Below are 11,922 nucleotides of genomic sequence, written 5' to 3'. Positions count from 1 at the left end.
AATAACAAGTGGGCGCTCCCTGGGACCCCCTCGGGACGCCTCAAGCCTAACAGAGAAAAGGCTAGAATCCGAAGCCTGCTTTACTTAGGTTTAGGACCTCCCCGCCCGGCTGGGGGCGTGTCTCCTCGGTTAGGGGCGGGGCGTTCCTGGCCCGGAGTAACCGCTGCGACCCCCGGCGCCCCGTCCTCGTCTCCACTCCCGGCTCCGGACTGCCGGTGGGGCGGGGTCGTAAAACGCCTGGGAACTCCAGGTACTCGTCCCGTTGCCAGGCGATGGGGGGAGGAGGAGAGGCTGAGGAGAAAGAGCAGCGGCGCTCCGCCCGACAGGGGAACACGTAAGAAAGGCGGCCGCGCAGCCGCCCTACCACCTTTCGGGGCCTCCCGCTCCGACCCAACCCTGGAGCCTGAGCTGCGCATGCGTCGCGCGAGCGGCCGCCTCCGCCTCTAGTAGGGCTCGCGGCGGGGCTGAGCGTCCGGACCCGCGGTCGGAGCCGCCCAGGAGCCGGTGAATCGAGTGGTCTCGTCAGAAGGGCACGGGAGGGCAGGCGCACGAAGAAGGAGCGCCGCGTTCACCGCGGCTGAGAAAAATGGTGTTCGAGTCGGTGGTCGTGGACGTGTTGAACCGGTTCTTGGGGGACTATGTGGTGAACCTGGACAAGTCCCAGCTCAATCTGGGCATCTGGGCAGGTAACGAGACCGCCGCTGCCCCTCCATCTCGCCTCCCTCCCGGGATCCCGTTGCCGGAGCCCGGCCCAGCCTTCGTGGGGCCTCGGGCCCCTCGCTGCCACCTGCCGCCGCCCTCGTTGGGGTCAGATTACATAGAGCCGGGCGGCAGTTGCGGGGCCTCCGCCGGCAAGTTATTTTTTTGCCGGAGGGGAGTGGGGTCTCGGGTGCGGGATGAAAAGGGCCCCCTTTTTCCGCTGAGGGGACCCGCAGTAGACTCCAGGGTTCTGGAGTTCACGTTCCACAGAGGCGCCCTTTTCTGCCTCTCGCGGTCGGGTTTCAGCTGTGCTGGGCGAGGGGCGGCCACGAGACACACCTGGACTTGGTCTGGTCCCTGTTATTTTACCCCCCTTGGATTGTGCCGGAGGCCCCGGGCAGCCCACGGAGTGTCGCACGCCGCCTCGCACGTGAAAGCAAGGCGCTGTGACCGAAGACGCTCTCTTCCTTCCTCGCCCAGTCTCCGGGTACCGCTAAACTGTGCTGGTTTCTCGGCTCCCCTTTCCGGCCTCACCACCTGGAGTCCCGGTGGCTCGCCTGGGTTCGGCTGATAACACAGAGTGAAAACTCCTGGGCAGAATTACTCGAACGGTTGGTTGTGTGATTTCAATTCACGACCTGACCCAGCAGGGTGTCACGCTTGTTAAGGCTTTGGGGTTTTGTGGGTCACAGTGAGTTACTGAATTTTTTAAGAAACTAGGTGCGCTGTGCAGCATCTCAGACCTGTAAAAGACGGGGATGAACCTGTCCTTAGGTTGCTGAGATGGTGAAGGACCGACGCTTTACTTTGTGTCTGTTTATTCTGGTGCGCTTCCTTATTTGGAGTTTGATTTTCAGTGCTTCCACTGTTTTTGTATTATACTTTTATCTATTTTAAACACCCATTAGAAATTAGATTCCTTTTCTTTATGAAATGCGTCTCCCAGGCCAAAGCTAGAGTTAATTTTTGTGTGTGAGTAGTATATTGTTTTTTTTAAAATTTTACTGTTCTTGAATATGCCCCTGCAGCCTTTTTCTAAAGTACTTATTTATCTTAATATTTCTCCTTTATGAAATAGTGTAAATAGATAATTTAGTTTGATAAAGAAAACCTCTTGTTACTACTGTTGGCATCTAGTACCTTGATAGAGAGTGGGACCACAAGAACTAAGGACATAAATGCTAGCTCATCACTCTGACTAGTACCTCATTTGCAAAATAAAAATGATAAAAGTGGTCTCCACCTACCTCATTAGGAAGCCTTGAGAACATTGTGTTGTGCTTTGACCTATACTGGAAATGGCTTCTACATTCAAGGCGGAGGTTTGTGTGGAGTGTGATTTATCAACGGATTTGTTCATTTAAAATTTGCATACACTAAATTCACTCTTGTGATGTACAGTTCTGTCAGTCTTGACAAATGCAAGGAAGCAAGTATCCACCACCACAATCTTGATACAGCAAAATTACATGAAGACCTCAAAATTTCCTCTGCTGCCCCTTTGTAGTCTCCCACCCAACCCCCATCCCTTCTCCTGGCAACCCCTGATCTGTTTCCATCCCTACAGTTTTGCCTTTTCTAGAGTGCCATATAAACGGAATTCTGTGGTATGTAGCTTTTGGGGTCTGATTTCTTAATTTCACTCCTTTCACTTATACAAATGGATTTGAGAGGCATCCATGTGTTGCATGCATCAGTATTTCATTCCTATATTTTTGAGTAATATTTTATTGTATCCTGTAAATGTTTATCCGTTCACCAGTTCAGGGACATTTCAGTTGTTGGTGATTATGAATAGAGCTACTATAAACATTCATGTATACGTTTTTGTGTGGACATAAATTTTTATTTCTTTTTGGGATTTCGAGGTTCCATGGTAAGGGAATACTTAATTTATATGAAACTGTGGAACTGCTTTTCAAGTGGCTATCCATTTTGCTATCTCACTAACATTGTATGGGTGTTTAGTTGCTCTACACTCTCACTAGCACTTAGTATTGTCATTTAAAACACTTTTTTAAAGCTTTTCTAATAGGTAAATAGTGGTAAAGCCTTGTGGTTTTAATTTGTATTTCCTTAGTGATTGAGGGTGTTGAGCACCTTTTCATGTTATTCCTTGCTGTTTGTATATTTCTGTTGGTGAAATGTCTGTTCAAATCTTACTCATTTTAATTGGATTATTTTTCTGTTGAGATTTAATTTACATACCATTAAATTCACCCTTTTAAAATGTACAATTCAGTGTTTTTTAGTATAGCCACAAAATAGTGCAACTGTCACCACTATCTAATTCCGGAACATTTTCAACACTCCAAAAATAAATCTTATACCTATAAACAGTCAGTACAGATTTATCCCCACCCTTCCTCTGGCAACCAGTAATCTACTTTCTGTCTTCTGTGGATTTGCCAATTCTGGACATTTCATTTAAATGGAATCACAGGGGCTTCCCTGGTGGCGCAGTGGTTAAGAATCCGCTTGCCAATGCAGGGGACATGGGTTCGATCCCTGGTCGGGGAAGATCCCACCTGCCACGGAGCAGCTAAGCCTGTGTGCCACAACTACTGAGCCTGCACTCTAGAGCCCGCGAGCCACAACTATTGAAGCCCGCGCGCCTAGAGCCTGTGCTCTGCAACAAGAGAAGCCACTGCGATGACAAGTCCATGCACCGCAACAAAGAGTAGCCCCTGCTTCCCGCAAGTAGAGAAAGCCTGCGCACAGCAACAAAGACCCAATGCAGCCAAAAATAAATAAATAAAATAAAATAAATAAGTGGAATCACAATATACATGGCCTCTTTTTCTGGCTTCTTTCCCTTAATTTTATATTTTCAAGGTTCGTTTATATTGTAGCGTATATCAGTATTTCATTCTTTTTTGTGACTAATATTCCATTATATGGATATAACTCATTTTGTTAATCCATTCATCAGTTGATGGACATTTAAGTTATTATTTTTCCTTTTATGAGTAATGCTGCTGTGAACATTCATGTACAAGTTTTTCGTGAGCATATATTTTAAATGCTTTGGGTATGTACCTAGAAGTGGAATTTCTGAGTCATATGGTAACTCTTTTAGACTTTTTAAGGAACTTCCAAACTCTTTTCCAAAGTGTTTTCTTATTGTTGAGTATTGAAAGTTCTTTAAATATTATGGATACAAGTCCTTTGTAAGATACGTGATTTAAAAATACTTTCTCCCAGTCTTTTCCAAGTCTGTCTTTTGCAAAATAAAAGTTTAAAATTTTGATCAATTCCAGTTTATCAAAAAATTTTTATGTCATGCTTTTTTTTAATTTTAATTTTTTAATTTTTGGCTGTGTTGGGTCTTCATTGCAGTGCACGGACTTCTCATCACAGTGGCTTCTCTTGTGGAGCACTGGCTCTGGGCGCGTAGGCTTCAGTAGTTGTGGCTCGAAGGCTGTAGAGCACAGGCTCAGCAGTTGTGGCACATGGGCTTAGTTGCTTCACAGCATGTGGCATCTTCCCCGACCAGGGCTCGAACCTGTGTCCTCTGCACTGGCAGGCAGATTCTTAACCACTGCACCACCAGAGAAGTCCCAATGTCATGCTTTTCATGAGTCAGTTATATCTGTGAAATCTTTAACCCAAAGTCACAAAGATTTTCTCTTATGTTTTATTCCAGAAGTTTTATAATTTTATATTTTACATTTTTATAAATGGAAAATTTTTGATCCATTTTTGTATAAAGTGCAGTATAGGTTGAAGGTTGGGGTTTCTTTGTTTGCATGTCGATACAAATGTCCAATTTTTCTAGCACGAGTTGCTTAAAAGAATATCCTTTCTCCATCGAATTATCTTTGAACGTTTGTAAAAAAATCAGTAGACTTTATATTTTATGGGTTTATTTTTGAACTGTATCTGTTTCAACGATCTGTGTGTCCATCTGTTCACCTATACCATGCTTATCTTGATAACTGTAACTTTATAGTGTCTTGAAATCAGGTAGTGTGATCCCTCTAATTTTGGTGTTTACCACATTTTAAAAATAATGTGTTAGTGTTTTATGTATCAAAGTTGGTTATATTTTGTTAAATGAAGCTTTGAATAATAGCTAGAATTTTAAAAAATTCTTGGAGAATTTAAAAAGCAATAGTTTTTGTTTGTTTGTTTGTTTTTTTGCGGTACGCGGGCCTCTCACTGTTCTGGCCTCTCCCGTTGCGGAGCACAGGCTCCGGACGCGCAGGCTCAGTGGCCATGGCTCACGGGCCCAGATGCTCCGCGGCACGTGGGATCTTCCCGGACCAGGGCACGAACCCGTGTCCCCTGCACCGGCAGGCGGACTCTAAACCACTGTGCCACCAGGGAAGCCCAAAGCAATAATTTTTTGATAAACTTAGAGGGTTAAAAAATTCTTTGAAAATTTCAGTAATAGAAGCTAAATGTTACATAGGAAAAATGTTAAGATGATGGGCTTAATATTTTATGGTCTAATATCAGAAGGATCTGTTAGTTTTAAATGTATGGTTTTGCTAGGTTTCTGTGTAATAATCCAGCCAATTTCACTATTGGCATATGAATCGTATGAATTAGTATACAGGAGTTAAATGGATGGTTTCATATCTAATAATGGAAAAATTGTTTCAGAGATGGCTCTTTGGAAATCAGAATTCATTTTTCCTTAGAAACATTGTTATATATGAATGGAGTTTACAAAAACTAATTATAGTGCAGCAGAACAGTACTACTATACTGGGTCCTGTACAGTATGTAGACTGAGTGCCAGAAGCATCTATTTTGTGTAAGGAGAAAGACGAATTGAGTTTTTTCTCAAACTCTTGGCAAATTCTGATGTTGGTAAAGTATACTTTTTATACAGTGTTATTTACACCCTTCCACCCACCCTTCCCGTGTATCACCTATTTAGGGAGGTGGTAGTATTTATACTTCATAGACTTCATCTGAAGTTCGCCTCCCTACTTTGCTAAACCATCTAGCATTTAATATTTCCTTCAAGAGCTAGGCTGCATCAGAATCAGTCATACATGCTTGTTAGAAATACAGATTTTTTTGGAACCACTTCCCAGACATTATAATTCATTTATCTAGAGTAGGACACCAAAAAAGTTTTTTTTAAAACAAATGACACAGGGGATTGTGATGTACAACTGGGTGCATTTGAAGAGCACTTTCAGGGCAAAAATACTAGAAATTCAGGGGCAGAAGTAATAGTAAGTGTGGCTTGTATGATAGAATTATCATTTGTAACATAGAGCGTACCTCTTAATGTTATAGTTTTCCTTCTCACTTTCTTGTTGTTTGCTCCAGAATTACAGTACTTGGGCAAATTAAAAAATTTTGTTATGCCCGCCATCTTTATGTAACATTAGAAACTCAGATTTCTTCTTCTTTATCTTAAACTAACTTGCATATTCTATTTTTGAAATGGTAATCTCTCAGTTTTCTCTTTATATATAGTCTTATATTCAGTGGCCTCTTAATGCATACCCCCAGTATAACAGTAACTCTATAGGAAGATGAAGATTCAGCCAGGGCACAGTTCCTGATTTTAAGAAGTCATTCTTCTGTGATAGGAATATACTGGGAAACCAAACAAATGATTGTCTAGTGGAATTGCCAATTAAATATTGGTTTTTCTTTTATGTTCTTGTTACCGAACCAAATTTCCGTCTGCTTGCTGGCATGCAGTAAAGCCATTCTACTGACACCGGATTGTGGTAAAAGAAAGTGCAGCATTTATTGCAGGGCGCCAAGCAAGGAGTCCAGGGCGGCTAGTGCTTAAAAGACCTGAACTCTCCAAAGGCTTTCAGGGAAAGGTTTATAAAGACAGGGTGAGGGAGGGATTTGTGAGGTATGTGAACAGCTCGTGGACATTCTTCTGATTGGTTGGTGGTGAGGTTATTGAGGGTCAGCATCATCAACCTGGAGGTTCCAACCAGTCTGGGGTCTCTGTGATTGTGGGCAGCATGCAGTTAACTTCTTCCACCTGGTGGGGGTTTCAGTACCTGAAAAAACAGCTCAAAGGACATGGCTCAGAATATTATCTATAGCCCTTGAGGAGGAACTAAAAGTCCTTGACTTTGTTAATGGCTAACTATTATTATTTTGCCTTGCTTGACTGTTTTCCTTTCTGCATTTTCTCAATTCTCTGATTAAATTTATTCTTTGACTAAAGTTTTTCTACAGACAAAAGGCAGGCGGAGGACATGGGTGGGTGTCTGTCCTGGGAAGGCCTCATAGGGTCCTGCTTGGTTACATTCTAAGATACTTTCATAAAACTTTAGAGTTGAAAGGGAACATTTTATTATGACAAGTAGTCAAACATACATCAGTGTTACAAGATTTTACAGTCTATATCCATATACCCACAATCTAGATTCTACCATTAATTGGATATTAACAGTTTTATTGAGGTATAATTGACAAATAGTAAAATGCACATATTTAAAGTCTACAATTTGATAAATCTTAACACGTGTTCACCTAGGAAATCATAATCATGATCAAGCTAATGAACATATCCATCATGTCCAAAAGTTTGCTTGCCCACACCCCCAGAGAAATCCATTATTACTACTTTTTCTACCGTACATACCTCTATTTCTGGTATACTGAGAGGTTTTGTTCAAGAATGTGTGTTGGATTTTGTAAAGTGATTTTTCTACATCTACTGATATGATCATAGGATTTTTCTATGAGCCATAGGATTGCATTGATTTTTGAATGTGGAACAAGGCTTTAATGCCTGGAATTAATCCCACTTCACCATAGTATTATTATTTTTATACATTGTTGGATTCAATTTTCTGATATTTTATTGAGGATTTTTGCATCTATGTTCATGAAAGATATTGGTCAGTAGTTTTTCTTTCTTGTAATATTTTCATCTGGTTTTGGTATTAGGGTAATACTGACCTCATAGATGAGTTAGAAATATTCATATGTTATCTGGAAGAGATTGTAAGGAATTAGTGTCATTTTTTCCTTAAATATTTGGTAGAACATTAGTGAAACCATCTGGGCATTATGCTTTCAGTTTTGAAAGATTATTATTGATTCCGTTTCTTTTATAGATATAGGCCTATTTAGATGATTTTTTCTTGTATGTGTTTTTGTAGAGTGTATTTTTCAAGGAATTGGTACATTTCATCTAAGTTATAACATTTGTGGATGTGTTTATAATATTTCTTTACTAACCTTTTAATGTCCGTGGGATCAGTAGTGATGGCCCTTCCTTTCATTTCTGATATTAGTAATTTGTGTCTTTTCTCTTTCTTCTTAGTTAACATGGCTAGAGAGTTACCAGTTTTATTGATATTTTCAAAGAACCAGGTTTTGGTTTCATTGAAATCTCTATTGATTTTCTGGATTGAATTACATTGACTTCTCTAATTCTTATGATTTCTTTTCTTCTTACTTAGGATTTACTTTGCTCTTCTTTTTCTAGTTTCCTAAGGTGGAAGCTTAGATTATTGGTTTTAGATCTTTCTCCTTTTCTAGTATATGCATTGGATGGTATAAATTTCCCTCTAAGCCCTGATTTGCTGCATGTCACAAATTTTGATAAGTCATATTTTCATTTGACTCAAAATATTTTACGAATTTCTTTTGAGACTGCTTCTTTGACTTACGTGTTATTTAAAGCTAGTGTTTATTTAATCTTCAGATATTTGGGGATTTTCCAGCTTTCTTCCAGAAATCATTACGATTTCTAGTTTAATTCCATTGTGTTCTGAAAGCAAACTTGGTATGACTTCTGTTCCTTTAAATTTGTTAAGGTATGTTTTACGGCCCAGAATATGACTTATCTTGGTTAATGTTCTGTGTGAGCTTGAGAAGAATATGTAATCTGCTGCTGTTGGATGAAATGTTCTATAAATTTGTTATATCCCTTTATTTTTAATTTGTCTGTGTCTTTATATTTAACATTGGTTTCTTGCCTTGCCATTTGTGACAACATGGTTGGACCTTGAGAATTATTTTGTTAAGTAAGTCAGATGGAGACAGACAAATGCTGTATTTCACTCATATGTGGAGTGAAAAAAACAAACAGGGACTTCCCTGGCAGTCCAGTGGTTAGGACTCCATGCTTCCACTGCAGGGGGCATGGGTTCAATCCCTTGTCAGGGAACTAAGATCCTGCATGCTGTGTGGTGTGGCCAAAATATTAAAAACAAACAAAAAAACCCAAAACCAAAGTAAATGAAGAAACCAAACCAATCAAAAAACAAGTATGTAGATACAGAGAATAGAATAGTGGTTACCAGAGGGATAGGGGTTGGGGGGAGGGCAAAATGGGTAGAGGGTGTATGGTGATGTATGGTGATGACTGGAAACTAAATTTTTGGTGGTGAGCAAGCTTTTATACAAAAGTGGAAAAATAATTTGTACACGTGAAACTTATATAATGTTACAAACCAATGTTACCACAATAAAAAGTAATTAAAAAATAATTTAAAAATAAAGTGGGTTTCTTGTAGACACCTTGTAGTTGGGTTTGTTTTTTTATCCAGTCTTATCATGTCTCTTTTAATTAGTATGTTCAGACCATTCACGTTTAATTTAAAATGATTATTGATATAGTCGGGTTAATGGATTTATATTTATCATAGTTGTAACTGTTTTTGTTGCATGTCTGTATTTGCTTTTAAAAATCTCCGCCTCTTTTTCTTTCTCTGGTTTTAATTGAGTATTTTATATGGTTTAATTTTTTCTTTTTTTTTTTTGGTCATTGCCTTAAAATTGCAGTATACATTTAAAATTTAGAACTAATCTAGGTCCACTTTCAAATAATACTGTCCTGATTCAGGGATAATGGAGGTATCTTGTAACAGTATTCCATTCCATTTCTTCTGCTTCTTCATAACATTGTTATTATTCATTTCACTTATCCATAAACTGTACTCAATGTACTGTTGCTATTATTATTTAGAACAATTTTCCATTAGACCTTTAAGAATAAGGAAACTAAAAGGCTTAATTTTACCTTAATTTATTCCTTCTCTAATGCTTTTGTAGGTCTGAGTTTCTGACCTCTATCCATTTCCTTTCTTTCTGAAAACTTTTTTTTTTTTTTTTTTTTTTGCTGTACTTGGGCCTCTCACTGTTGTGGCCTCTCCCGTTGCGGAGCACAAGCTCCGGACGCGCAGGCTCAGCGGCTATGGCTCACGGGCCCAGCCGCTCCGCGGCATGTGGGATCTTCCCGGACCGGGTCACGAACCCATGTCCCCTGCATCGGCAGGCGGACTCTCAACCACTGCACCACCAGGGAAGCCCCTCTGAAAACTTTTAACATTTCTTGCAAGGGAGGTCCACTGGCAACAAATTCTGTCAGTTTTTGTTTGAGAAAGATTTTATTTCTCCTTCACCCCCATCCCCATTACAGATTGTGGTTAAATACATACAATTTGAAATTTATCATAACCATTTTTAAGTGTACAGTGGCATTAGGTATATTCTCATTGTTGTGTAACCATCACCACATCCATCTCCGGAACTCTTTTTGTCTTGCACAACTGTAATACTGTACCCATTAAGCAGTAACTACACATTTTCCCTCCCCTCTGCCTCTGGCAACCACCATTCTATTTTGTGCCTCTATGAATTTGACTATTCTAGGTACCCCATGTAAGTGGTATCATGCAATATTTGTTCTTTTGTGTCTGACATATTTCACTTAGCATAATGTCTTCAAGGTTAATCTGTTATAGCATATGTCAGAATTTCATTCATTTTTAAGCGTGAATTATGTCCCATTGTATGTATATACCACATTTTGTTTCTCCATTCATCTGTCAGTGGACACAGTGTTGTTTCCACGTTTTAGCTATTGTGAATAATGCTGCTACAAACATGAGTGTACAAATGTCTCTTTGAGTCCCTGCTTTCAAATATTTTTGGTATATACCCACAAGTGGAATTGCTGGGTCATATGGTAATTAATTTTTTCAGGGACCACAATACTACTTTCCATAGCAGTCACACTGTTTTACATTCCCACCAGTGGTGCACAAGGGTTCCAATTTCTCCGCATCCTCAGAAAATCATTACTTTGTTTTGTTGGTAGTAGCCATCCTAATGGATGTGAGGAGCCATCTCATTGTCATTTTGATTTGCACTTCCATATTGATTAGTAGTGATTTTGAACATCTTTTCTTGTGCTTATGGGCCATTTGTATATCTTCTTTAGAAAAATATGTGTTCAAGATCTTTGACCATTTTTAATTGGGTTGTTTGGTTTTTTGTTGTTGAGTTGTAGGAGCTCTTTATATATTCTGAATTAGATGTGTGACTTGTATATATTTCCTGTTCCATGTGTTACCTTTTCAATGTTGATAGTGTCCTATGATGCACAGAAGTTTTTAATTTTGATGAAGTCCAAATCTTCTATTTTTTGTTGTTGTTTTTTGGTGTCATGTCCAAGAAATCATTGCCAAATCGAGATCATGCAACTTTTTACCTATGCTTTCTTTTGAGAATTTTATAGTTTTAGGTCTGACATTTAAGTCTTTGATCCATTTTGAGTTAATGTTTGGATATAGTATTGAAAAGACAATTTCCAAATTGAATGATCTCAGTAGCCTTGTAAATAATCATTTAACTATATATGTGAGGGTTTATTTCTCGGCTCTCTATTCGATTGGTCTAAGTTTTTGTGTTCCAGCACCATGCTGGATTTTGTTTCGTTTTTATTGAAATAGAGTTGATTTACAATACTGTGTGAGTTTCAGGTGTACAGCATAGTGAGTCATTATTTTTGCAGATTATATTCTGCTATAGGTTATTAGTGGGTATAATTCCCTGTACTATATAGTAAATCCTTGTTTCTTATCTATTTTATATATAGCAGTTTGTATATCTTCATCCCATACCCCAAAATTGTCCCTCCTTCTGTCCCTCTCCCCTTTGGTAACCACAAGTTTGTTTTCTATGTCTGTGAACCTGTTTTGTATATACATTCATTTGTATTATTTTTTGGATTCCATATATAAGTGATATAGTATAATGTTTGTCTTTCTCTGACTTTTTTCACTAAGCGTAGTATTCTCTAGGTCCATCCTTGTTGCTGCAGTTGGCCGTATTTCATTCTTTTTTATGGCTGAGTAATATTTCATTGTGTGTGTGTATGTATGTGTGTGTGTCACATCTTAGTCCAGTCACCTATTGATGGGCATTTGGGTTGCTTCCATGTCTTGGCTATTGTAAATGGTGTTACTATGAACATTGGGGTGCATGTATCTT

General features: G+C 39.4%; 1 protein-coding gene across 3 annotated transcripts in view; it reads left to right on the top strand.

The window, feature by feature from the left end:
* Positions 1 to 274: 274 nt before the first annotated feature.
* The window catches only part of VPS13A (vacuolar protein sorting 13 homolog A), a 237,350-nt gene continuing 225,702 nt past the window's right edge, over positions 275 to 11,922 (top strand). Inside the window, exon 1 of one of the 3 annotated variants that reach the window (XR_003432629.1) lies at positions 275 to 686. Coding sequence is in view for 1 of the 3 variants with exons in the window: in XM_027105654.1 (XP_026961455.1) it covers positions 587 to 686 (100 nt within the window). In the remaining 2 variants the exon portion in view is untranslated. The remainder of the gene's footprint in view (positions 687 to 11,922) is intronic. The other 2 variants (XR_003432630.1, XM_027105654.1) reach the window with 2 other exon arrangements.

This window comes from Aethalodelphis obliquidens, unplaced genomic scaffold (genome assembly GCF_003676395.1).
Source record: "Aethalodelphis obliquidens isolate GAN/ISIS:26980383/991018 unplaced genomic scaffold, ASM367639v1 scaffold7, whole genome shotgun sequence".
NCBI lineage: Eukaryota > Metazoa > Chordata > Mammalia > Artiodactyla > Delphinidae > Aethalodelphis > Aethalodelphis obliquidens.
The sequence above is the reverse complement of the archived record's forward strand: the minus strand, read 5'-3'. Positions and strand labels throughout refer to the sequence as shown.